Source organism: Meleagris gallopavo, chromosome 8 (assembly GCF_905368555.1).
Source record: "Meleagris gallopavo chromosome 8, MGAL_WU_HG_1.1, whole genome shotgun sequence".
In the NCBI taxonomy this organism is placed as follows: domain Eukaryota; kingdom Metazoa; phylum Chordata; class Aves; order Galliformes; family Phasianidae; genus Meleagris; species Meleagris gallopavo.
In genome coordinates, this window is record NC_139411.1 from 4,629,444 (window position 1) to 4,656,851 (window position 27,408).

General features: G+C 45.4%; 2 protein-coding genes across 5 annotated transcripts; one reads left to right on the plus strand and one right to left on the minus strand.

Annotated features, from left to right (window-relative positions):
• Positions 1-854: 854 nt before the first annotated feature.
• Positions 855-5,544, minus strand: ZNF511 (zinc finger protein 511). Its single transcript, XM_085228973.1, has 6 exons — positions 5,401-5,544; positions 5,247-5,320; positions 4,815-5,016; positions 4,608-4,732; positions 2,684-2,863; positions 855-1,235 (listed from the first exon to the last, which is right to left on the minus strand). Exons 1-6 carry the CDS (start codon positions 5,542-5,544, stop codon positions 1,166-1,168), a joined length of 795 nt encoding a protein of 264 aa, XP_085085099.1. The 3' UTR covers positions 855-1,165.
• Positions 5,485-27,408, plus strand: TUBGCP2 (tubulin gamma complex component 2). Of its 4 annotated transcripts, none has more exons than XM_085228966.1 (18): positions 5,485-5,612; positions 6,197-6,371; positions 7,764-7,892; positions 8,198-8,374; positions 9,999-10,158; positions 11,685-11,892; positions 12,952-13,151; positions 14,870-15,059; positions 15,688-15,833; positions 16,461-16,641; positions 17,527-17,707; positions 18,312-18,484; positions 19,829-19,957; positions 21,182-21,302; positions 22,861-23,004; positions 23,577-23,705; positions 24,350-24,513; positions 27,209-27,408. In XM_085228966.1, the coding sequence occupies exons 2-18, from the start codon at positions 6,222-6,224 to the stop codon at positions 27,312-27,314; spliced, it is 2,688 nt and encodes an 895-aa protein (XP_085085092.1). In that variant the 5' UTR covers positions 5,485-5,612; positions 6,197-6,221; the 3' UTR covers positions 27,315-27,408. The 4 variants fall into 4 exon arrangements, with proteins under 4 accessions (XP_085085092.1, XP_085085090.1, XP_085085091.1 ...); XM_010714158.2 differs by lacking the exon at positions 5,485-5,612 and adding an exon at positions 5,631-5,783; XM_085228964.1 differs by lacking the exon at positions 27,209-27,408 and having other exon boundaries at positions 5,487-5,612; positions 23,791-24,499.

Sequence of the window (27,408 nt, forward strand, 5' to 3'; positions counted from 1 at the left end):
CAGGCCGAATACCCCAGCTCTAGGCCTGTCTCCTTAGCAGAGGTGCTCCAGCCCTCTGAATGTCCTTGTGGCTTGCTCTGGATCCTCTCCAACAGTTCCATGTCTTTCTGATATGGCTCTGGTGATGGCACCCTACAGGCCTGACATCCCATCTCATTGCATCCCACTTGCTCCATTCCTGCCCTCCATCTGCTGTTTCTCCCAGCCCAGCCCTGCAGCCAGGGCTTTTCTCCATCTTGCCCATCATCTGCCTTTCCTCCAGCCACACTTTCCTGCTGCCCTCTATCTCTCCACCCCAGCACCTGCAGTGCCCATTGTCACCAGATCTGTCAGCCTGGGGCAGTTCTCTCTGCAGGCTGAGGAGCAAGGTGGACTAACCAGCTGTTTTTAAACAGAATGAGGCATTTTAAAAGTCCCAAGAAATCTGTAGAAGTTGCTCCCTGCTCATATTTACAAGGATTTTTCAAAGCCTCTTTTATCCTTTATTCCTTCTGGTGAGGAGGGGGGGAAAAGAAGCAATTACAAATCCTTAGCTTCTTGGATAAATGCCATACCAACAGCCTGTGATTCCATTTTTTTTCTTTGTGGACCGTTTACAGAATGTCACAGTTTAAAGAGACAGGAGGCTGTGAGCTCTGTGGTTTACTCTGTGGTGGGAACATAAGGAAAAGGGTACGTGTGCCTCGGGTGGAACTTTCCTCCTAGGAGTACAGGAAGGGAGGCACAAACGGATGCACCCTCTCTTGCCAACTGACTTGGAGATATTTGGGGAAAATCTCAGAGACTCATTCCATCTGCCTAGCTCCATCTACATCTCCAGGCAGCAGCTGATGAGACACAGAAACTCAACAGCAGAGAGGCAGAAAAATTTATTTCCAGTTTGATTTCAGGGGAAATCAGAGAGGAGAGCTTTTGAGTCTAACAGAGAATAAATACAAGCAAGGCTCTTCTCTGAATTCCTGCCAAAGAGACGTGGTACATAGACACAAAGGGACTGTGGCAAAGCACCTCCTGAGGCATTTAGATATTCTGAACAGCACCACTCCTCTTTTCTCCTTTTCATTTTCCCACTATGGAGCAGATCCTTGCACACAACGGCAAACATTCTTGCTTGGACACAATTGCTGGTGTCTTTTTGTCTTGCGCAAATCTACTGTGCTGACATTCAGACTTTTTTACGTGGGCCTTTAAATCCTCGGGTGGCACCTTGTCCAAAGCAGATTGTGGATGGGATCCTGGAACAGAGACGCCAGTTAACATGTATTTCTGAGGTCTTTGCCCTCTGATATCAGCAGGAGTCCTGCCGTGACCAATTAACTAGCAGCAACAGTCATGCTTTAAAAGACAAAGCTGACTTAGCCCAGGAACGCAAGGTGTTGGAGGTAAAAGAATAATCTTTTGGGGAACTTGATACCAAAACAAAATTGACTAATCTCTCCGAGATACCAGCTGCAAGTGCAAAGGTCTGGCCGCACAGCAATTCGCTCAGACAAGCTCCCTGCATCGGCCCATTACCCAACACACACCCAATTCATAGCTTAGCACCCCACCACCTACAGGAACACTGGGATGTTTTACACCTTGCATGGTTTCAGGCTCCCAGAGTCTAAATCACCAATGCCAATTCAAAATATAGGTGAAACGCTGGTCGTCTTTTCCACTGATGGGGCACATTTATATGATGGACACCTCTCATTTCTCTTCACAATGGGAAAAACATAACATGCTGCTGGGAAGTTACAGTGTTATTTTTGTGAAAGTGTATGATTCCAGAGAAGAAGCAAGAAAAGTGTGGCCTTTCAGCAACCAGGAGGGTCACGTCAAATTCAAGACAGCATTTCTTAATGGCATATAACCTGTTACTCCTGAAAAAGCAGTCAAGTTTAAAATGTCACCTTGGCATCATTGTAACCCCATGGACAAATAGAGGGGTCAGGTTTCTGTTGGATGGACCACGCTGGCATCTCAGGTGTGACAAACTCAAAGTACAAGCATCCCTTTGCCAACTGGGATAGTTCAAGAAAAAACACAATGTGCTTAGAGGCCATTAAAGTGATCAATAAATTACAATGATTCAGGTGCTGTTTCAGCAACTTTTTGATCACATACTACCTCATGCAGGTTTTATGGTACACAATGAAGAGGACTTCATAAGTGGAGCCAGCATCAGGCAATTTGTTTTCAACTTTTTGTAAAAAAAATCAGAAAGCACAGCAATGCTGACCTGACTTTGCAAAATGTATGACTCAGAAGAAGGCACTGACCTGCTTTGCTTGTGTCTTGTCCTGTGACCCCATGGGAGCACAGGAAGCTGCAGTCAGTTTCCTGGGAAAGTCAGCTAGGATGGCAAAATGTTACAAAGCAGGAAACACACGTGTTTGTGTTTGGGGGCTTGGACTCCAACAGCTTGTCTTCAGACCAATATCACTCTGCAGCAACCTGGGAACGTACCAGGGGCTGGCAGAGCAACAGCAACAATGTGCTGACAAAGCTTTGCAGAATATGCTCATTCTTTTTTTCTTCATGCTTTTTTTCTATTTTAAAAGGGCTTTTCAAAAATAAATAGAAGTATCACCTCTTCTATCCCCAGCACAAAACACCCAGAGTGGTATTGCACTATGCAATTAAGACAATATGGTCCCAGCCCCAGAAACTGTTGCCTGTGCAGGCATTTGGCTCAGACCTGGATTTATAGAGACGTTTCTCTGGTACTGAAGGGCTGGCTGCAGGCTGAGGGACCTCCATGCTCTCACTGGGCACTACTTCCATGTGGTCAGCCTGGAGCTGCTCTGAGGTCTCCACACTGACATCCATCAGCATGCTCCCATCATGTTCTGTGGGACAGCTCACGTGCTTGGCATCACTGCAGAAACAAAATGTGACATCCTTTCTCAGCAGCTGACATGTGAGCATGGAGCAAAGGAAATGAGAGGGATTTTAAAGAGGTCACATCAGGCCTGGGCGAATTACTGCATGAAAGAGGCACCGAGATTTGGCTGCACAAACACCTGCTGCAGGGCAAAAGCTGATGGAGAGATAAGCAAAAGTATTCAGTGTTACCGTATTATACCACACAGCTTAGTTCCTAAATGTCTTCACTCTTCAACTCCTAACGCTTAATGCATGAATGGGCTCCCAAACGAGGCTGGAGAGCACTTCCAGTCCAGCCTTCTGCTGTAGATAGGTAATGGTACAAGCAGGTTACCTGAGCAAGCTCTGGGACTCCCAGTCCCTCTAGTTACGTGGAGAAAGGCTGCACCACTTCACTGGGCAAGGAATTTTCTCACCATCCCATCCTTGACGTCAGTGAAGACTGTTAAACATCAGTGCCTGTATTCTCTGTCCATGTCCTGGTTATATCAGTATTCTACATCATGACATTTTAGCAAGTCTCAGATAAGTTCTGACTCTGCAAGAGGAAGACACGCTGAAATGTACTACAGTTCCCAAGAACTTCCACATGCTCCTCAATTCTGGGTAATGGGGGGTGAAAGGGCTTCTGGGTGCTGGCAGTGCAGTAAGCAGCACAGTCATTGCCTTCTTCTCATTTCCATTTGAGTTATTAATTAGATTAATAACTCAATAATATTTCTTATTATCTTACATTCTTTTACCATTTGTACTAAATTTGTTCTCTCTCCTTATCTTAATTGGGTTGTTTTTCTTTCTTTCTCCCCAGAAGAGGAGAAAGGGCCCCCTTGCCCTGTTGCGCTTGAAATGATGACTTTATAGCAAAAGCAGTGCTTGGAAAAAACAGTACAGGAGAGAAATGAACCTGCTGGAGTGCGACCAGAGGAGGGCCACACAAATGATCCAAGGGATGGAACACTTCCCCTATCAGGAGAAACTGAGAGCGGGGGCTGTTCAGCCTGGAGAAGAGAAGGCACTGGGGAGACCTGAGAGTGCCCTGTCAGTATCTAAAGGGCACTGTAAGAAAGAAGGAGGTACACTCTTTAGCAGGATGTGTGTGATAGGACAAGGGGACAATATTGTAATGGGACAATGGTTTCAAAATAAATAGGGGAGATTTAGATCACATAGAAGGAAAAAGTTTTTTTACAGTAAAAGTACTGAAGCACTGTTATAAGTTGCCCGGTAAGGTGGTGGTACCCCATCACTGGAGACATTCAAGGCCACGCTGGATGAGGCTCTGAGCACCTGATGGAGCTGTGGCTGTCACTGCAGAGGAGTTGGACCAGATGGCTCTTAAAGGTCCTTTCCTATTCAGATGATTCTATGAAACGACTCTGTGCATGAGTGGCCGGAAGAGAAAGCTACCTGCCACGTTTACAAAGCCTCTTTACACTCTACTCACACCTTTCGGGAGTAGGAATATTGCAAAAACTTGGAAAGAAAGCAGGAAAAACACACACTGACACAGAGAAGTGCTGGACTTGAAAAACAGCACAGAGGGAGAGAATGAAGACACACTGGGGGAAGGCAAAACATTGTCACATAGAAGTCCCACATGTATATCTATTTCTACAAGAAGCAGAAAACTCTTAAGATAGCAATTTGTGTACTCTAGAAAAGAGTGGGACAGCAGAGAAGTACAACGTCACTTCTGCATGGAAAAAGCAGCTGTGCTGCTGTCGTTCTGCAGTTACCTCTTCACTTTCTTTGGTCTATCGAATCGGAAGTCAGCAGGGTACAAGTGAACAGTGACCAAGTGGTCCTTCCTGTCTTTGCTGCTCTTGAACTTCTCTGCACAGCCTTCTACCAAGCACTTGTACTGAAAGAAAGGAAAGAAGACACCTCCTGGGCAGGGCGAACGGCCGGTCTGTGCTGCAGCAGGGGCCAGGCCGTGCCCTCACCATATTCTGCTTCTCAGCCATGATCTGGAAGAGTGAGTCGTGCCACTCGGAGATGTGGATGTCCAGAAGGTGCCCCGAGGGGAAGGACCGCCTGCAGAAGGAGCAGACGCTCCGGTGCAGCGTGTTGTAGTGGTGCTCATAGCCCTCCAGCGTGTCGAACACCTGAGAGCAGCCGGAGATGTGACAGCAAAACTCAGACACCCTGTAAAGGAAGGACAGCACGTTACAGCATCCTCAGCGTGTAAGCGACTATACGTTCAAGTCTCATTAGTGGGCTCTGCCCCAAAGGCGGTGGGCACGGCACCGGAGCTGCCTGGACGCAGCTCTCTGACGAAGGTCTGAGTCCCTGTGAGTACCCGGGGGCGGCCCACCAGCCCCAGCAGAGCCGGGCAGGGGCTCGGCGCGGCCGAGCTCTCCCTCCACGCGGCTCACCTGGGCCTCTCCGCCTCCTCGGCGCGGCCCGTGAGGACCTCCCGCAGGTACAGGTGTCTCTGCACGTCGCCATCCTGCAGCGGGGGGACACGGAAGCCGTGGGGCAGCCGCGGGGCAGCCCTGCCGCCGCGCCGCCCGCCTCGCCTCGCCTCACCTCGAGCAGCGGGTGCCGCGGGCCCAGGCGCAGGCGGCGCGGGGAGAAAGCGAAGGGCGGCCGCGGCGGGGCCGGGGCGGGCGGCGGGACGGGGGGCAGCGGCGGGCGCTCCCGCAAGCGGCGGCGGAGAACGGAGAGCGGCATGGGCAGGGCCGGGGCCGCGCAGGCGCCCGCAGCGCTTCCGAGCGGCCGCGGCGGAGACTTCCGGGCGGGTAGGAGGGACGGGAGCGGGCCGGGGTCGGCGGGGAGCCGCGGGAGGGCGGAGTGGGGAGGGGTGAGCGGGCGCCTGGCCCCGTTCTCTATGTCGGCTTTGGGCCCGCAGCGCTGCCGGCAGGGAGCCGCTCGGAACGAGCCCGGCGTTGTGTTTGTAGCGCGTGATTCTGGTACGTACGGCAGGCCGCGGTGGGCGCTCGGTGCGAGCCCTTCGGCTCCTGCCTTCCAGCCTGCGGATCTCGCTGCTGAGAGAGCGGCGGGCGTCCTTACGACCCGCCCGGCAGCTTCTGCGGGGCTTCAGCCCGTCACCCCTTCGGTCAGCGCCGCCCTCGGAGACCTCTCCGCTAACGTGGTGTCTGGAAGGCGAAGCCCTGCTGCTCTTCCATGCTTAGACAGAGTCTGCAGCAGGGCAGAAGCAGGCAGGACGAGGGGCTTTTCTTGCAGCTCCGCTTATGCAAGTTTCTTTGTTCCCGTCCGGTGTCTCAGCACACCCTGCGGGCTTACAGCACAGCTGGGAAGCGTTATTCTGTTCTTAAACCAAAACGCTGACTTGACTCTACCTTTTTTCCTGTTTCCTGTGCAGCGGTGTGTTGGTTTTCACTCACAGCATGAATGAGTTCCGCATCCACCACGATGTCAACGAGCTGCTCAGCCTGCTGCGTGTGCATGGTGGTGAGGGGGCTGAGGTGTACATCGACCTGCTGCAAAAGAACCGCACGCCCTATGTCACCACCTCTGTGTCTGCACACAGCGCTAAGGTGGGCCACAGGGATGGCATTGCAGGGAGCTCTGCCTGGGGCCTTGCTGCAGGTGTTGAGCTTCCTTTGCCAGAGCTGGTACAAACGCTGTACCTGTGACGTGTGCTCATTCTGGGGGAAGCCTTAAAAGGAGCCTATTTTGTGCCTGGCATCGTTGGTTCAATTTTTAATTAGAGGAGTTATCCACTGGAGAAGTAAATCAGATGAAAAATAGTAGCTGTGTGATTAAATGTGATTTTATTCGCTCTCAATAAGTTTGCAGATGACACCAAGTTAGGAGGAAGTGTCGATCTGCCTGAGGGTAGGAAGATGTACAGAGGGATCTGGACAGGCTGGATCACTGGGCTGAGGCCTGCTGTATGAACTTTAGGCCAGGTGCTGGGTCCTGGGCAGAGTGGCTGGTAAGCTGGGTGGAAGTAAATGATCTGGGGATGTTAGCTGACAGTCAGCTGAACATTGAGCCAGCAGTGTGCCTAGGTGACTAAGAAGGCCAGTGGCATCCTGAAACAGTAGTATCAGAAACAGTCTAGTCAGCCAGATCAGGGAGGTAATTGACACTGGTGAGGCTGCACCTCAATGCTGTGTTCAGTTTTGGACCCCTCACTACAAGAAAGACATTGAGTCCCTGGAGTGTATCCAGAGAAGGGCAGCAGAGCTGTGAGGGGTCTGGAGGACAAGTCTTATGGGAGCAGCTGAGGGAAATGGAATTGTTTAGCCTCAAGAAGAGGAGCCTCAGGGAGACCTTATTGCTCTACAGCTCCCTGGAAGGAAGTTCTGGGAAGGTGAATGTTGGCTTCTGCTCCCAGATAATAGCAAAAGGATGAGGTAATGGCTTTAAGTTGTGCCGGGGAAGTTCAGGTTTGACATAAAGAGAAACTTGTTCTCAGAATGAGTGCTAAGTTATTGGAACTGGCTGCCCAGAGAGGTGGTGGAGTCACCGTCCCTGAACGTGTTCAAGAAACGTGGGGATGTGGCACAGAAGGACATGGATTAGTGGGCATTAATGGTGGCAATGGGTTAACAATTGGATAAGATGATCTTAGATGTCTTTTTCCAACCTTTATAATTCTTTGAACAGTATCTGGCTGCTTTTTTTTTTTTTTTTTCTTTGAATATCATCCAAGGTGTCTGGGATTTAAAGCCTGGTACCCTCATGACCAGATGTGTTTCTGTGGCCATAATACTGCTTTTCATTGCTGCCTTCCAAATCAGTCCATCTTAATTAGCAGTGTGAAGCCAATGCCGCATTGTTCAGTCCAAAACCTGAACCCTGAAGTGCTCTGCTGGCGACAACAGCCTGCTTCTTGTCTGCCTCCTTGTACAATGTTCTGCTCTGGAATGTTGGAATAATAATATACTTTAAATATTAAATATTCGTGTGATCTTTTACAGGTAAAAATAGCAGAGTTTTCTAGAACTCCTGAAGATTTTTTAAAGAAGTATGACGAGCTGAAGTCTAAAAATACCAGACATCTAGATTCTTTGGTGTACCTACTGTCAAAGCTCACAGAAGACAAAGAGGTTTGTTTCTGTGTTAGAACTGAGCATGTTATAACTACTTGACAGTAGCATCAATGCAGTGATTTAAATATGCACACTATCTGATGATAATATTCATTGAAGTCAACAGAAGACATCCAGATCTAGCATTTACTTAATTTTTTAAGCACTGTTGAGAATTACACCACTGTTTCACTGTAGGATGTGAGACTGGGACAGAAATACCTGTAGTCTGAGCAGCACACCTATCTTATGGGCAGATGTGTTTTGCTGCAGTGTGTGCTGACCAGTGCTCACAAAATCTCTTTTGTTTTATGTATATACAGACACTCCAGTATTTGCAACAAAATGCTAAAGAAAGAGCGGAACTCACAGCAAACATGGCAGCTGGTAGCAGCACAACTTTCTCCATTCCCTCATCTACGTCCAAGATATCCCTGCAGGAACTTGAGGAGTTGCGCAAGCAGCTTGGCACTGTCACAGCCAACTCCAGCGCACAGCAGGTACTGCCTCTTCCCTCACCTCATATGTAAAATTTTTCCCTGCTGTTTGTATATAGCTGTGCTCTTAACTTTTGCTACGTAGGGGAATTACAGATATTTCTATCCATGCACATAATCTAAATTTGCTCTCAAAATGGTGCTTCTCAAATTATATTAAATCATTGTGCTGTTCTTCATAAAAGCGGCCTTTTCCATTGAAGTCAGGTGAGGTGAGTTGAGTTTAGGCCACAGCAGTTCTCACTGGGGCGTAGTGATGTGATTTCATTTTCCTGTTTCAAACCACCTCCTTAACACACGCAGATGTTTCCTTTTCTGCCTGCAGCAGTGCTTGCTCAGCAACCTTTATGGCTCGTGCTGTCCTTGCTCTGTTCTCCAGGATGTGTGAATGCAGAGCCTTGTAAAATTGTTCCCCGAGTAGACAACCATTTTGTCTACTACACTATTGGAATTAGTGTTCTTGAAATAAGTGCTGCAAAAGCATTGTTAGGCAGTGATGGAGCTACACCGATCCTGCTATACTGTGCGTATCAGGCTTTTTGCTTGTCTCTTCCAAATTCTTCATGGAAGATCTGAGTCAAGCAGTTGATTTAAATCCTGAAGGGGAGATTAATTTCCAGTAAGAGAAGAGATCTTTTAAATAGGATTTATGTATGACTTGCTCAAAGAGTAGAGAAGAGGAAGTGGTGTTCTCTGGGATGCTCAAACACAAGTTGATTTCCATGCATACTTTTCCTTTGAGGCACAGTTCTGCCTGCAGTCAAAGGAACTGAAATGGCAGCACAAGCCAGCAAGATGCAAAGCTTATGTGCACTTGTTTCCTTCCCACATTCCTCTCACCTCTGAGACCTTCAATGAGAAGAAAATAAAATGACCCTGTGCAGATCCTATTTCATATACATATGGAGCTTAAGAAATGGCTTTCATAAGCACGTCCCCCATGTTTGTGCACTTGTGGCAGTTTATGTACATCGCATAGACCTCTCCAGCTGAATATTAGTCTTTTAGCATATTTATTTTACTGACAGAGATCCAGTGCCAGGAATGGAGACTGTTATGGTCTTGTAAAAGCTCACTTCCTTCACAATCAGAGCAAAATCACTGTCATTTTCCACCAGTGTATTATCTGGATGGCATTTCATGTGCACCTGCTTCTTGGGCAGTGTGCGGAAACTGATTTCAGAGGTGGTCATTAATCTGTTTGCAAGTTCTCCTTGGATAAAATGTTGCTGCTTTCTCCTTCTGGAAGTAATTTGACGGCTTTTACATGGTACAGTTTGCAAACTAGTCAGGTGACTGGTGCTTGTACATGTCCTGGTTTTGCTCCTGCGTGTATGCCACAGCACCAACGCTGGTGGGAGGGGTATGATAAGGCATTGTTTGATGCGTCCTCCAATAAGAAGATGGCCAACTATATAAAAAGTCTGAGACCTGTAGCCTGGGTGAAACCGAGAGACAAAACCTACACTGTTCTACTGAAATATCAATTATTCCACTTTCTGTTTTCAAGTTATCGGATTATAGTCAATTTCTGCTTAAAATTGAAAAATTCTTGCCCTTCCAAACATCTCTCTTCCTTCATTCTTTTCTTTCTCTTTTTTTTTTCTTTTTTTTCTTTTCTCATCAGCCTCTTGAGCTTACACGAAAAATGCTCCGAGATAAGCAAAATAAGAAGAATTCAGGTCAGCCTGTTCCAGTGTTTCCATCCTGGGTGTATGAGAGGCCTGCGCTTATTGGTGATTTCTTAATTGGCACTGCTCTAAGCACTGACGTAACTGTACCTATAGGTATGTGATACATAGTGAAAATTATGTTAACATGATATGTTTTGTACTTGTTCAGATTCTGTCATAATTAGGATGAAAGCAAAACTTGCCTCCTTGAAATCTGTGGAAAGAACGGGGTTCAAAAAAAAACCAACAACGCCCAACCAAATGTATTTGCTTCAAAGTGTTTCTCCTGTGCTAACTTCCAACTCCACCATTAATCCGTAAGATTTAATCTGCTTTGGGTTTCCCAGTCCTCCCACAAAATACACTGCAGGAGCATCCCATCTGCATTCTCAGCTGAAAAATCTGCAGTTGCACCTTTCAGGGAGCATTCATCAATCCGTGCAGCTCATTCTCCTCTCCAGTAAAGCTGTGACAACCTCCCTGATTTGCTCGTAGTCAGAGTGATAGGGGACTGATCTCACTCTTTTGTATTATAGCTTTAGACAGAGCTGTGTATAGTTTGTGATTTGTAAATTAAATTAAAGAAAGGCAGTAGTTGTGCTAGAGGTTTGTGTTTCTATTCCCCGAGAAGGTAGACGCACGTGCAGGAATCCTGTAGCTTCTTCCTGGCATGGATTTGTGCCTTGTCTAAGGGGCACAGAAAAGTGGAGAACACAAGTAGTTTCATTCTTGAGTGTTTCTCTGTTGTCAAATGGCTTGTATGTAGCTGTATGGGAATTTTAAGCATGTCTGATGCTTACATGTACAGTCCATGTTTTTTTTCCAGGCTTTTGAACCACATAACAGAGATTCTCAGTCACATTAAATGCTTTTTTTTTTCTTCTTTTTTTTTTTTTCCCCTAGGGATTAACAAATTCTGTAGTGCCCAGAAATCACTGGTAAGATCAGACACCTCTCAACACTGTTTAATGCTGCACCAGCATATACAGTCCTACAGTGGAGAGGGATTGTTAGCTGGTTTTGTGAGATAAGGCTAGCTGTGGTGAACACTGTAGCCATCCTGGTCCCCAGTCTTTTGAGGTACTTCATTATATTTCAGTTTGAGTCCCTTGAATTTCTTTGTATCTGATTTCCAGTTCATTGCACCATTCAGAGACCCTATAGCTTGCTGTTCACCTGTAGCTTTGGCTGGGCTAGCATTTTGTTGTGTGTATTTGAGTTTTATTCTTCGTATTTGAGTATTTCAGTGGAGGGGAGGTAGGAGAATTATTGGCAAGGCTGGAACTCAGGTCCAGTGTAGTTGAGCCCATTTGGGTGGAAGAGTGAACAGTGCAAGTGATGTTCTCTTGGCCACGGTTGATGGATGCATATCTCTGTCCACTAGATTTGCTTTGGGTTTAAATGATGAGCAAAGGCTTCTGTTTTCCTGGACAGCAGGGCAGGTTTAAGATTTTGGAGTTGACAGCAACTGAGTTTTATTCCTCTGTATCTTGGTTCAGCTTTGTATGATCTTCCTTTGTTCTCTCTGAATGTTAGTATGTCATTCTTTTAGGCTTCAGGTGCTAGATCATGAATGGAAGATCCGGACGTACTGCAGCATGTTCCGATTATGTTCTTTTCTGCTGTCTCTTTGAAAACAGGTACTCTGCCATTAGCATCCCAAGAATCCATGATTGTGGAGGACCTGCTGTATGTTTTGATCGGTGTGGATGGAAGATATATCACAGCACAGCCTCTTGTTGGCAGGCAGAACCGAGCATTTTTAGTCGATCCAAACTTGGACTTGTCCATCAAAGAGCTGGTGACCAGGATTCTTCCCGTAGCAGCAAGTTACTCTGCTGTCACCAGGTACAGAGCTGTTGTTTCCTCCCAGTGGAGGATATTTTCCTTCAAGCATCAAGCTGCAGAATATGGAATCTGTCATTTTGCGTATGATGACTTCCAAGCTAAATTTAAACCTGTAGGGGTATAAAATAGAGATAATTTATTTGAAATGGCTTTGGCTACGTATGTTTTTGCTGGCATTCTCCTATGTGGTGCCACTTCACATTTTCCTTCACCTTGCCTTTGCTTTGTCCAACATCTGACTAGGTACAGGCAAAGTTAAAATGTGTCTGCTTGTTGTGGCTTGTCTTTTCCCACTTTGCTATGATTTTCTCCCTCCTTTCTGCTTTTTGCTCTCTTCTGGGCATCCAGGACTAAGACAACCTTTGTATCTGCTGCTGACCAAGAGAGCCTACAGCTTCCTAGTTTCTGGTGGCTACCTAAGTAATTGTTGAATGGTCTTAGTGTAAGGTACACCTCACTGACAGCAGAACTTTGTAATATGGATGCTGCATTTGATTTGATCAGCAGAAGATCAGCAAAGAGGAAGAAGCACTTTCAGGAAGTGATTTGTCCAGTCTTTTTTGCCTGACTGATTCCAAATGATATGGCTTGCATTCAGAAGCCTCTGTCCACTAAATAAGATACACGGAGCCAGCTAAGACTGATCAGGTGAATCACTAGTCAGAAGCTAGTAGCAAGCTTTTCTCAGTGTTTGGTTCCATGATATTGTGTCCTTTTGAGACCTTCTCCTGTCTTCTAGTCCTAATCATAAGGTTGTGCAAAGGCAATTGTCTTGAAAATACTGGCACTCACTTTTTTTTATAGTGGATTTGCAAGTAATTCTAGATCCCCTGCAATTTAGAAGGAAATGTTTTCCCACAGCTTTCTATACTAAGAAGTGTGATGGTGAGAAATAGGCGGGGGCCAGAAGGCAAATGTTGAACCTAAAACTTAGCTGAAAAGCAATACGTTTTCCAATACAGTGTCTACTCTTGTGCTTTTATAGTGTCCTGAAGTTGAAATTCCTGAAAATGTTGGAAATTACCTTGTCTAAAAGAGATTCCATTTTGCATTTTACAGGTTTATAGAGGAGAAGTCTTCCTTTGAGTATGGACAGGTAAATCATGCGCTGGCTGCTGCTATGCGGACTCTGATCAAGGAATACATGATACTAATTACCCAGCTGGAACATCTTCAGAGACAGGGACTTCTCTCGCTGCAGAAGCTCTGGTTTTATATCCAGCCCACAATGAGGACCCTAGAGATTCTTTCTTCACTTGGTAAATTGAAAAAATACAGTCATTATGTTTAGACAGGTGCATGACAGTGGCTTCTGAAAACTAGACAAATCAACAGTACAGACAGGGCATGTGTCATTTTAATTTTGTTATATTAAATAAGAGGGACTAAGAGGAGGATTGTACTTGTCAGACCTCTGCCGTTTTTGAGAGCAGTAGTTCTCTAAATCATGCCTGCTGTTATTATACCTCAGAATGAAAGTACTGTGCTGTGTGAAGAGGCACAGTATAACCCATTTGAGAACATGTGGCATGTGCATGTGCGTGTGGCATGTGCATCCCACAAGAGTGCTTCCTGTCAGATAACTGCTCATACAGAAGTGCAGTGGTTTGCAGCCATTTAATACCATTTTAGTAGCTTCATTTTCTCACTTCCTTGTATTGTCTCCTCAGTAGTTTTGCTTTAATTAAACTCTTTGACATGGGGATACTCTTGCATTTCTCTCTACTCAGCCCAGAAAATTTGTCTGGACACAAAAATCTGTTCTGTGTAGAATCTACGAATGGATGATCCATCTTGGTATTTATTTTTCCTGAAATATTCACGTTTTCGTTAGCCATCTGCTTGAAGATTTACTTTAGTCTCAAGCTCATGACACTACTGTATTCCTCTTCCTCTGTCTCTTATATCCCTTTTGCAACGCAAAGTGTGAGTTTGACTATGAACCTACCTAAGTCCAGGTGTTTCAAGCTGTATACATGATTAGTTCAGGGTTACAGTGGAGAATAGATGTGATTTTGAGATCAGAGATTTCTTAAGCAAATCATTGAGATGTGGGATTTTTTCATTAGCAAATTGAGAGAAAAATCTCCATGTATGATGTAGAAGCCATGAGATACCTTATGTCTACCTGAGTTCAGATCTCACAGAATGGCCCGGGTTGGATCATGAATCTCCAACCTCCCTGCCACATGCAGGGCCACCAACCTCCCTGTTTAATATTAGACCAGGCTGCCCAGGGCCCCATCCAGCCTGGCCTTGAACACCTCCAAGGATGGGGCATCCACAGCCTCTCTGGGCAGCTGTTCCAGCACGTCACCACTCTCTCTGTAAAGAATTTCCCCCTGACATCCAACCTGAATCTTCTCTCCCTCAACTTCAAACCATTTCCCCTTGTCCTGCTGTTATCTACCCTTTCAAAGAGTTGACTCCCCTCCTGTTTGTAGGCTCCCTTTAGATACTGAAAGGCTGCAGTGAGATCACCCCGCAGCATTCTCTTCTCCAGGCTGAACAAGCCCAGGTCCCTCAGCCTGTCTTTGTAGGGGATCTGCTCCAGCACTCTGATCATCTTTGTGGCCCTCCTCTGGACCCTCTCCAACAGCTTCACATATTTCCTGTAATGGAGGCCCCACACCTGGCCTCAATACTCTGGATGGGGCCTCATGAGGGCAGAGTAGAGAGCGACAGTCACCAATCTGTTCCTGCTGGCCACCCCTCTGCTGATGGAGCCCAGGATCCCATTTGCTTTCCGAGCTGCGAGAGCACACTGCTGGCTCATGATGAATTTTTCATCCATCAGGACCCCCAGGTCCTTCTCTGCAGGCTGCTCTCAAGGACTGCTCCTTCCAGTCTGTATGGATGTCTGGGATTCCTCCGGCCCAAGTGCCAAACCTTGCACTTTGCTGTCTCCTTGATCTCTTTGATCTGTGTATCTAAATGAGGAATCTTGTGTGTCTTACATCTGTATTTTTTGTTTCAGCTACTTCTGTGGATAAGGGTGAGTGTATGGGAGGGTCAACCCTGAGCTTACTCCACGATAAGACTTTCAACTACACAGGAGACAGCCAGGCTCAGGAGCTGTGTCTGTATCTAACGAAGGCAGCCAGTGTGCCTTATTTTGAAATACTGGAAAAGTGGATATATCGAGGCATCATTAATGATCCATACAGGTAAAGAACAGTTACAGAATGAAAAGTTAAGAAATATCCTCCATCTCATATCCCTCTTTGTGTTCCCTTCTCACATCTGTGTCCTCTTCAGGACAGGGGTGAGCTCTGTTCTTACAGGTTGCTATTCTCGTAGCTCTCTGAATCTATGTTAATGTAGTCCACTAGCATGATGATCTGATTCAAGCTAACAACACTCTCTAAAGTTTCGTGGCATTGGTAGAAATCATTTAAAGCATTTTTTGTGTTTATGCTACATTCCTGTTGTCCACATTTTCAGAATGCAAAGAGGGAAGAAAATGAAGTTAAAATAGATTAAAAGAATGCCTTTTTGATGGTGAGAAAGCAAAGGCCAGCTTCCTCACCAGTACTCTGACAGCCAAAGAACATTTAGACTTGATTCCTAAGCCCTATAGAATTATGTTTCTGTTGTAATTGATTGTGGATTAGCACAAACACAGCACAAAATGCTACTTGTCTTAGTACAAACTAATTTCAATTCTTGATTGAAATATATCTTCATGAGACCTTACTTCTGATACATCATATTCCCGTGGCCATATTAACAGGTCAAAAAAGTAATCTCCATTGTACCACTTCCTGCTTCTAAACATCTGCTTTAACTGTCCAGTGAGTTCATGGTGGAGGAGCACGAGTTGCAGAAGGAGAAGATTCAGGAGGACTATAACGACAAGTATTGGGATCAAAGATACACTGTTGTTCAGCAGCAGATTCCCTCTTTCTTGCAGAAAATGGCTGACAAAATACTAAGCACGGGTAAGTAAAGATACATTTCTTTTTTAAGAGGAGTCTGAGATGATCGTTGCCATTGTTTTCGTAAAAATAAATTAAAGGATTGTCCAGCTACAACTTCTCAGGGAAACAGAAAAATTAAAAGCAACTCCAAATCATATACATGAAGATGTGGAAAGGAGTCCAGCAGTTAAAGGAGCTTTGTCTTTCTGCTCAGGTATATGGGTACAGTTTTACAGCAGCTAGATAGATGGAGCTAGATGTCCGTGGTTTGAACGCTGTGTCTTTATTTGGGCACTTAAAGGCTGTGTGCTGCCTGGTGGTTATCACTGCTTTCTGCTGCAAGTACAAACTCCTCAAAAGCTGTTTCTGAAGTGCAACACCAGATTTTCTTGGCTATCTGTAAAGGTGTTTTACCACCACTGGGGACAGAAAACATTTCTAAACCGTTTCTTAAACATAATATTAGTAGCCTAGTTTAAATTCTGTATCATCTTTTGAAAGGCATCTAAATCCTTTCCAGTTCTAGGTTGAACTCAATATAAAATTTCACAATATACCTTCTATTCCATTTGGTAACCGTGATCTGGAGGCTTTTCTCGTGGCAACACATACAGTTGGTGGAAACGTGGATCACTGTTTTCTTTTCAGGAAAATACTTGAATGTTGTGCGAGAATGTGGACGTGATGTTACCTGCCCTGTGGCTAAAGAGGTCATCTATACTTTGAAAGAGCGAGCGTATGTGGAACAAATAGAAAAAGCATATAACTATGCTAGCAAAGTTCTCCTGGATTTCCTAATGGAGGAGAAAGAGCTTGTGGCTCACCTAAGGTTTGATTTATTTTCTTAAATACATGTTAAATAGGTTGGTTCTGATTGCAAATGTCAGGTTTTAAAGTTAGCACTTTTTTCCTGGGATATTCTCTCTGTTTCTGTTAGAAATGTTGTCCTGGAAAAAAAAAAAAAGAAAGAAAAAAAAAAAAAAAGAAATAATTGTTTTCTTCTGAAATAAAATAAAAAAGAAATGTAAAATCATAGAAATGTTGGATGGGAGGGACCTTTAGGGGTCCTACTGGAAGGCTACCACCAAAACTACATCTTGCCAAAACTGGCCACTAGGCTTAATCTGACTTTATCTGACTCAGTCTTGAAATTGCCTGCAATCACAGTGGTTTAATGCTGTGCTAGTACCATTTTTGCTCCAAAAAGTGGCAGTGATTATGTATGTTCTCTGGCAAGATGCAAACTTCATCTTCCAGCTTTCCTGAGAGCTATTTCCAGTCCCATTGCAGTTGACTCTTCCTGAGGCCTGGTGAAAATTGTAGTTGGTGCATTATACTATAGCAGAAGTCAACACAAGCACACAAACTGCTTCAGAAGTCAGCGCAGACACTTGGACAAGAGAGTCCATGATTCTGCTCTGAGATGGCAGCTGCCTCTCGGATAGATCTGGACTCTGGAGGTTGGGTTGTTGTCCAGGATAGCAGTGTAATCCATTGCCTAGCAGTGCAGTGCATACCTTTATTCTCAAGGTATGTTTTTACGGGAGCAAAAGAACAGCTGCACAACAGCGTTGTGACTGAGGTGACTGGAAGTAGGACAGCACACATTAAAAAAAAAAAATCCAAATAGGTTGTTTTTGTCTGTTTAAAAAAGCAAGTTAAAAAACATGGTTTTTTTGGAAACATAATCAGTGATCTTCATTTTCTTGAGCAGATCTATAAAACATTATTTCCTGATGGATCAAGGGGACTTTTTTGTTCACTTCATGGATCTCACAGAAGAGGAACTTAAAAAGCCTGTAGATGACATCATAACTACTAGGCTAGAGGCACTGCTTGAGTTGGCCTTGAGAATGAGCACAGCCAACACAGATCCTTTCAAGGATGATTTAAAGGTAAAAAAGTGTATAAGTGGAAGGCTTGCCATGTATTGAGGAAATCTCTGTGCTTATGAGCAACTGCTGAAAATGCAGTGAAAGAAAGAAGAATTGATGGCTATATTTCTGTAGGCCTTCTCTGCGTGAAGTATGTTTATTTCATTGACATAAGCAATGGGAAGCTCTGATCATGCATGGGCTGCGTTTTCTTGTTGATGTCTGAGCACAGAGAAAGTGCTTTTGAGTGGCATCGGGATGAGGTGAAAGGGGTAATGTATCTCTCACACATGTTCTCAAGCTTGGATGCCCATTTTGGAGTACAGGAAAATCCTTGATTATAAGTTCTCACTGCTAATGATTGTTGCAGCTCAGTTGAAAGCCTTTACAAATGTGAGCCAGCATACAAGCTGTGCTTGGGGAGATTGAGATGTCTTTATAAAAAACAGCAGAGCAACACTGCTCTGCTGTCTGCTGCAGCACTGTCCAGATTGTGCCATTCCTCATCACTCCCTAGGCTGATCTAATGACTTGAGAGTGACTCTGATAATTTGCTGCTTAACTGTTGTTACCTGGTAGTTGTGAGTATCCTGTGGCTTCATTATTTCCCCGCTTTTCGTTATAGATTGACTTGATGCCCCATGACCTCATTACGCAGCTCTTGAGAGTATTGGCAATAGAAACGAAGCAAGAAAAGGCCATTATTGGTGCAGATCCCACAGAGCTCACTCTCAGTGGTCTGGAAGCATTTTCCTTTGACTACATTGTTAAGTGGCCTCTGTCCCTGATTATAAACAGGTAAGGTATCCATCCAGTAAAAAAAAAAAAAAAAAAAAAAAGCAGAAGCTTTTGTACAGGTTTACAAAGGTTTACAACACATTTCCAAACAGCAAAATGCTGCAAAGTTTGTCTTTAAAGTGACACTAAAAGTTGTTGATAAGTAGAGAGAATGCTTTTGGATTACTGACTTCCACTTGCTCCTCTGGTAGACTAGGGCTTCTCTCTACCAGTCCGTGCCTAAGATATGCATGGAAAGTTGATTTTAAATAAATGATGGAAAGGTGTAGATCGAGGGATACTTTATGAGCCTGGTCTCTGTTTTTTCTTGTGACCAGACCCCCAGCTTTCATTTGTCCATGGCTTTTTGAAGGATCTTTCTGAGAAGATTTTTTATTTGAAAGTGAATCTCATTTAAGGATTTCCATGTTTGCAATCAAACATTTCTCAGATGTGGAAGTGCAAAAAAGCTTTCTAGTAGCCCTGGTTGCAAACTAGAAGGATACTACTGGCTGTTGCTAGAATTATTGCAGCAGGCCATTTTGCATTAAATTGAGTTAGGATAAGCAGAGTGCTTTGTTTTTCTGTGGTGACTTGCTTCTCCACAGAAACAGGGCACTGGCAGACTGTGAAGCAGGGAAATGGGGCAGGCAGTGGTAGGTGCTAAATGCCAGCAGTATCCCCTCACTTCTGTGAAATTATCAGTTGACACAATGGAACTTCCGTAATGACCCAATGTATCTGAAATTATGTCTCTTTCTTTCAAATTGGATATATTAACTTCGGTGGTAACTATGGAAGTGACAATACTAAGTGGTACAGCTTCACAAACTGTATTGGCTGGAGCTCTGTGGACGCCTACACTGAAGTGTCTGAGCACAGACCTGCACCCAGTCCCCGAGGCTATAAATAAGCATCCCATCTGCTTCTGACAGCGTGTTGCAGGCAGGGTGATGCTGCCTATAGCTTGGTTGCAGTTTTTCTTAATCTTTTCGGAGAATCCTGGTGAATTGGTTTGGCAGTCGTTGCGGCCTTGCTGCAGCAGTGACACAACTGCAAGCTTTCAGACCCAGCTTGTATGTGAGTGATCTTTCTGCAGGTTGATCAGGGGCATCAGGAAGGAAGCTCCTGAAATACCCGGTGGCAGGAAATGTGAAGGAGGGACGCTTCAGGAGGAATTATTTGGGATGATTACAAATGCTTTTTTTCTTCTGTTAGAATTGTTTCAGTGAAGATCTGTGTGTCTGAAGGTGTAAGGAGCATACTGTGTTAAGTCTCTTTGCCTCGAAGTAGCCTCACCCTTCATGGCTTAATCTGTCAATCAGAATAGAGCTTAATCTGAATGGTTTTCTCCTTTCTTTCCAGGAAAGCACTGACAAGATACCAGATGCTTTTCAGGCACATGTTCTATTGCAAACATGTGGAAAGGCAGTTGTGCAACGTTTGGATCAGCAATAAGACAGCCAAGCAGTTCTCCCTGCATTCAGCTAAATGGTATGGCTTCCTTTTCTGCTGAGATTTTCCTTCTTCCTAGTTAGATACATTGTGACATGAATTGGATTTTGACATGGAACAGATCATTGCAAAGTTCTGACTGGCAGAGGGAGGTCAAACATAACATTTTAGGATGCAGTAGGAAGTGTCTGCTCAATAATCTTCGGGCTTCTTGACTTATTCCTCTTTGGTGGCACAAAGTTTGGAAAAGGAATCGTAGGAACACACAGTGTCCTGAGTTGGAAGGGACTCACAAGTATCTTTCAGTCCAGTTCCTGGCTCCGCACAGGACTACTCAAAATCCAATTACTATGTCTGAGAATGTTTCTTGAGCGCTGACAGCTTGGGGCTGTGACCCTGAAGAGCCTGTTCCATGCCCACCACTCTCAGTGATGGTCTCACTGAAGCATGAGGCAGGCCTGTGGCAGTGCAAGGAAACACCTTCTGTCTTGTCAACGGCGCTCAGTTCTCACAAGGTACCCTCAGCTACCTTGGCACTGACCTCAGCCAACATGAGCTCTTGCTCTCTTGACACCATAGAAGGATTACTGGAGGAGACCTGGGGGGATCTGTAGTGCAAGCCCCTGCTCACAGCATGGCTGTCACCAGTGGACAGGATACCCATAGCTGAAATGTGATCATTGCTCCGATGGCTTGTCCCAGTTTGTTGAAGACTGTTCTTATTTTGATGTCACAACCCGAAACCTTGAAGGGAGCTCTGTATAATTCTGCCATTCTAATTTTGAAGTGAAATGGCATTGAATACCCTTGATAGGAGGTGATTTGTTTAAATCCAGGGATCCCTGATCATACTGATGGATAGGATATTTTCAAGTACTCATTTAACAAGTAAGTGTTTATGTGCTAGAAAGAAACGTGAAGCATTTTGCATGTTATATTTTACACTAGCAAACACGTCTCACTAGTTAAAGTGATAAAATGGCTTTAATACTGTCCATTTATGGTTGGACGTGATCAGATTACAAATTAACTGTCTAGTGCACAGCGGGTTCAAAACTCTGAATCCCACAATTGAGGGGAAAGTCGTTTCCATACATGGAAGTTAATCAGAGATGTTCTGCAATAACTTTGTAATCACTCTCAGACTGCAGCAGGGAATTTGCTAGGACAGAAATAGTTAGCTCTGCTTTGCTTGGCTATGCAAGCTTGGTTCTCTGTGGCATTTGCTAGCTCGGAGTTGTGTGGGTGTGATTTCTCCCCTAGGTTTGCTGGTGCTTTCACACTGCGGCAGCGAATGCTGAATTTTGTGCAGAATATCCAGTATTACATGATGTTTGAAGTGATGGAGCCAACGTGGCACATTCTCGAGAAGAACTTGAAATTGGTGAGTGTGTGTGCTTGAGAGAAGTTAGAACAGGAATCTTATGTTACCAAATTTAATGTAAGGAGAAGATGCCTTGTTTTAGTTACTGTTAAATGTTTTATTGGAGGAACTGTTCTTATCACACTACAAACAGTGCTGCTGTTCTGCATCACCTTTCTGCTTTGTTAGTCATGTATCCCTTTCCTCTACCAAACCCTCCTGTCTGTGCCCAACTTCCATGCTCTCTTTATCCTGTTATGGAAGGCTAGCATTCTGCTGAACATCAACAAGAATAAAAAAGTGTGGATAAGGAAGGAGGTGAGGTGCAAAGATCCCAAGCAGGTCCAGACATCTTCCTCTGATTCCTTGGCTGATTTACAGCTCTCTTAAAAGCCACGTCTGTGCTTTCTCTTCCTTGGAACTGCCAAAGATTAGGCTTTTGAGGCAGGAAGAGGCCTTTCACTTTATTTTTCATGTTAGGACTATTTGTTATAAAAAGAGTTTTTCCTCTTCAGATGGTTATTCTTCCGGTCTACTTCCACTAGGCTGGAGAACTTTTCCACCCCTGTGATGTCTGGGAGAGGCTAAGCTCATTTCCTGCTGGTTTTTATGCCTGACAAGGGGGTATCTGGGCAAAATTGCCTGACCTCTCCTTTCATGGACATACAGTGTTCTGGGCCGAGAGATTTTCTAAGTGTGTAACACAGTGTTCCTGGTTCATTGATCAAAATAAAGTCAGTGACTTCTCCAGAAGTTAACTCTTTGCCCTAGCACAAGCTCCAGGTAGCAGTTTTTATCTCCTGATGGGCATGTGAGGTGCCTTTATCACCTCAGAGAGAAGCATATTCCCAGTGAGCATCCTACCTCCCTGTTTTAAGCCAAGAATGAGAAGACCCCAGAAGAATAGAAGCTGACATTCCAGAACAGGCTGTTAAAGAAGCCCTCAGAGGCCTTCTGAAATGTGATGTAATCAATTCAGATTAGAAGGTTCCAAACAACAGAGAAAAAATCTGTTACTGGAAGACCGAGGATTTGTCTCTCTTAGGTAAACATATCTCTCCTTTCCCTTTTTACCCGACTGCAGTAGTGGTCCGGACTTTTGAATTACTGTTAGGCAGGTGAAATTCATGAGGCAAGTGAAGGATGATGCTTGATTACTGGCAGATCAAATGAAAGCTACAGAAAAGCTGCGAATACATGTTATCTATCTTGCCATCAGCCTGGCCCAGCCTGCAGCTTTGTTGTTTCCCTGGAACACATGCCAGGGCATTGGCTGGAATTGCCTGGCTGTGGCTGGTTTCTGGCATACAGCCTCTTTGGACAAGACTCCGTGGGAGGAAAACATTAAAGAGCAAAAAAAGATGGCATCCTAGGTTGCTTGGCACTGTTAACTAAAACAAGAGCAGAGACATAGGCTGCCTGCTCTGTTACATAGCAAATGGCTCCACTGGGTTCTGTGTGGTACAGGATCAAATTTAGGCTTTGATCCTGAGGGGAGTTGAGCAGATACATTGGCAGTGCTGGTCTAGAGCTTTGGTGTCCTGGTTTGGTTTTTCATTGATGTACTATCCTCCAACAGGCTTCTAATATCGATGATGTTCTGAGCCACCACACAAGCTTTTTGGACAACTGCCTGAAGGACTGCATGCTGACCAACCCTGAGCTGCTGAAGATCTTCTCCAAACTGATGTCTGTCTGTGTCATGTTCACAAACTGCATGCAGGTATGCACAGTCTCCCCCATTTTATCCTGCCAGCTACTCTGTGTGCTAGGCAGCCAGCCATGATGATCCCTTCTTCTAACATGATTCCTCTCTTGCTCTCAGTGTAGTCGGAAGAGCTTCTTTTCCCACCCACCAACAGGCTTTATGAGCTCAAACTTTCCTCCACATGATTTCTGTGGCTGTTCACAAAATTCTATGCACTCTTCTTTTCCAGAGTTGGAATCAGGTTCCTGTGGACCTAATTGCCTCTCTTCATCCATTCTTGCCGCAGAATTTGAGATGAAAACTGTAGGGCTGGCTAGGTTTTTGTTCTTGCAAAGGCCAGCTGAGGACCAGCCATGAGGGCTGATATCCTTAGGCAAACTCTAGTCAGTGTATCAGGGAACCTATTTAAAAACAAAAGAGAACCAGACACCTTCCTTTGGGCATATTAATTCTGTAAATTTAATCTCAGAGTTGGCTTTAGTGGCGATTAACTAGCTGCAGGGCTAGGAGGGTTGCGTCAACTTCATGCATTGCTGTTGTGGAGGAGATGGGTTTTAACCATATCCCCAACCCTCTGCCCTTTCCAGAGGTTCACCCAGAGCATGAAGCTGGATAGCGAGATGGACCGGCTCAGCCTAGAACATGGCACAATGCTGGGCCCACCAACAGAGGAAGAACGTGCTGAAGAGACTGCAAAGAAGAAGCTGACTAACAAGGTGGGGCACTGTGTGCATTGATGGGGCCCTCTAAATGTTGCCTGGGGCTGCAGCTTGATTGGAGCGGCCGTCCTGCCTCCTACAGGTGGACCTTTCTGGTTTTCAGCACACCTCTGGCTCCAAAAGCAGAATCTTTGTAGAATATGGGGGTATTTCTGAGGACGCTGTGGAACACTGATGGCGCTCTCAAGTCTGCTTTGAGGACCTTGTCTCCCACAGCAGTCACTGCAATTGTTCTTCAGTTCTTAGCTGTATTTCCAGCTGTGTGCATGAAGGTGGATGAGCCAGTAAGCTTGGAGTCTGACAGCCCTTCCCTTTTGTATATGAGATATTTACCTTGTCTTTGTTTCTATATTTTTCCCTGTTTAGATGCGCGCTTACTAAGCCACTTGTTATGCTCTGCTGTTAGCAGAAAATAACCAGCAGCATATATTTGAGGATTATTCTACTGGGGTCTACTCTGGTGTCCTCCCAGATGGGCAAGGCAAGGTTTTTAACCACCGAGGATCTTGCATCTGTTTTGAAAATGTTATTGCAGTGCCTGAGTTACCATTCAGTTTTATGGCAGTATTTTTGACCAGGTTTTGAAAAAGGGATGGGATAGTTGCATCTCCTTGACAAACACAAATCCTTTGTCTTGGCAGCTTTTAGCAGAGCATGCTGACAACCTCCATCTGACATCTGGCTTCGAAGCAACGATCAACAAGTTTGATACTAATTTCTCAACGCATCTGCTGGATCTGTTGGACCGGCTGAGCGTTTACAGCACCAATGACTGTGAGCACAGCATGCTTAACATCATCTACAGGTGAGCCAGGGGTTTTCTCTCAGTAGCTCAGATTCAGCCCAGAAGCAGTGATTGCTGTTTTATAGCTGTGTGTGTCTGCCTCATCAGAGGAAAGACTGAAATTGCAAGAAATGTCACCTTGTGTTTCACGCCATACTTTGAAAAATAGTCTTTTGAATTATGTGATTTTTTTTCTGTTCTAATACACGTGTTAGTTCACATTGCTTTATGAAGTATTCCAGCAGGAGATCAAGCTTTTGGATGTCACTGCAGGCAGTACTGGGCATGGTCAACATAGTGCTGACAGCTAGGTTCCCTGCTCTTTTCATAGAAGAGCATCGTGACCCACCGTCCTCGAGTCTCAGCAGGAACATGTGGAGATCCTTCTGTTGGTGGCATCACCCAGCTCAGCCCCAGGCTGGAGCTGGTTCTCACCTTGCTTAGAAATGCAGAACAGTATCAAGTCCCTGACAATCCTTTCTGTCAAGAAACAGAAGTTCTGCAGCCTTCCATCACACTTTATCACATATCGTGCCAGAGATTACACCAATGCCTTTTCTGGCAATAGCTCAGGTGTCAGGTGTCCTCCCACCGGCATTATTCTTAACTTAGCAGAGGTTCACCTCTTGTCATTGACTCTCCACCCTTCTGTAAACTGTTTATGGATCCATAGGATGGTAGAAGCTCTCTCTTGTGGTGCTGCACCATGGAGACTAATGTTGCGTCCCATTTGATGCCACATCCCTGGTGCTGTGGCTGGGAGTTGACCCATGCAGAAGCTGTGCAGGCAGTGCTCCCAAATGCTGCAGACTTGTTCTTCACACGTTCTTCCTGCTTCTGATGAATAGAGAAGGATGGTGATTCAGCAGGATGTAAGAAAACAGAATGCTTCCGTTGTCTGTTTGCACTAAAGACAGTGACCTAAAACTGCATCAGGCTGTTTTCAGAGCAGGGTCTGAGGCCTCTGCCCCCAGGCACTTCCACATCCCACTTCTGTAGAAGGGCTGAAAAGGAAATACTGTGTCTTAATGTTGCCAGGGCATGTCTCCCAGTCAGGACTGCATAGGACCATGCAAATCTCCACTGAGGTTTTTGGCACAGATGGACCTTGAGTTACAAAAGCAGGTGTCCCCATTTCCTCATCTGAAATACTGTATGTTAGCAGGACACACAGCAGAATGTGTCCTTCCATTTCCAGGGGCTGCTCAGTAGCATTTTAAGAAGAGGAAGCACCACGGCGAATGGCCAGATATGACATTTAGCTCTCATTCAGTCTGCACGAATTATCAGATCCAGTCTTGGACACTGTAGCAACCCAGGGACCAGAATGAAAGTGATTGCATCTAAAATAACATACCTGAGATAGAGAGAATAGATTGTGGAATTGGCTGATCCTCTCTTATGAACTCTAACCACAGATCTTCAGCGTGCTGAGGGTGCTCGGGTGTCTTGGCTTCATCAGCAGTGCTGACAGAGAGCTGGTGGCTGCAGAAAGTGCCCATAGTCACTGCCCAGTTGGGAAAGGATGCAGCATCAGAGCAGAGGGGACTGTCAGGTGGATGACTTTGAATCCAAATGCCCTAAAATCTTCACTCATTAAGTGCTGCTAGCACTCATCCTTCTTTCACAAATTTGGAAGCAACGGGAAGGCTGAGCTTGGAGGAGGATCACTGGGACGTACAGGGTGATGCAAAAAAGAGTGAATGTGTGCTCCAGCCACAGAATGAGAATACTGAGTGAGAGTGGGGTTTGGGAAGCACCGCACCTATCCTTAGGAGTTACAAAGATAATTTAATCCTAAAAACAGAGTTGGAAAGGAACAAGATTTAAATGAGTCCTGACCATGTAAGCCCGTAAGTTGGAATCAAAATTCAGTAAATAATCCTGCCTTAGTGTCATGTGTCCTTTGCGTAACATTTAAAGGACAAAAGAGATGTAAGCTTCTCAGCCAGGAGAAAGCAGCCGATAAATTCCATCTGTTGAGGCTGTTTTCCCCAGTCATGAAAAATATCAAGGAACAATTTGCTGCCACTTCTGAAAGATTGTTAAGCAACATGAAACTCAAATGTTGTGCCCATTCCGTAAGTTTTGGAACAACTTATTTGATAAATGAGGAGAGTAATTTCTGTGTGATGTGCAGGCTGCTGGCCCCTGTTGCTTGGTGCTGCTAGGGTGCACGTTTCTCATAGGATCGCAGAATGGTTCAAGTTGGAAGGGACCTCGAAAGTCGGATAGTTCCACCCCCCTGCTGTGGGAAGGGTTGCCAAGCATTGGATCAGGCTGCACAGGGCCCCATTCAGCCTGGCCTTAAAGCCACCAGGGATGGGGCAATCTCAGCTTCTCCGGGTAGACTGTACCAGGGCCTCACTGCCCTCTGAGTGAAGAATTTGTTCCTAGCCTAAAGCTCCCCCTCTTTCAGTTTAAATCAATTTCCCCTTGTCCTGTCACTGTCTGCCTGCCTGCTTGTATGCTCCTTCCAAGCACTGGAAGAAATATTCTCAGTTGCATGACTTTGCATTGCAGAGATGTGCCTGGGGAAGGCCGCAGCAGAATGGGGCTGGATGGGTCTGTGTGGTTCTGTGCCACCTGAGGCACTGCCCGGGTTACAAAGGAGATAGGCTGAATCTGTCGGTGGTGCCGCGTGCTGCAGCAGCGTGTTAACCACCCGGGGCTGCAGGGCAAGCGGGTTGACTCCTTCCTGTGCTTTGTCCTACAGGTTGGACTTCAACGGGTTCTACACGGAGCGCCTGGAGCACATGTCTGCAGAGCGGAGCCAAAGGGCAGCCCCACCACCCCCCCGTGCCGCCGTGCCAACCCCATGAAGGAGATGGAGGAGCACTGGAACCTCTGGAATGAGCGTGATGGATCTGCTCTTCTGAGAGGCTTTTGTGAAGTCTTTTTTTTTTTTTTTTTAAA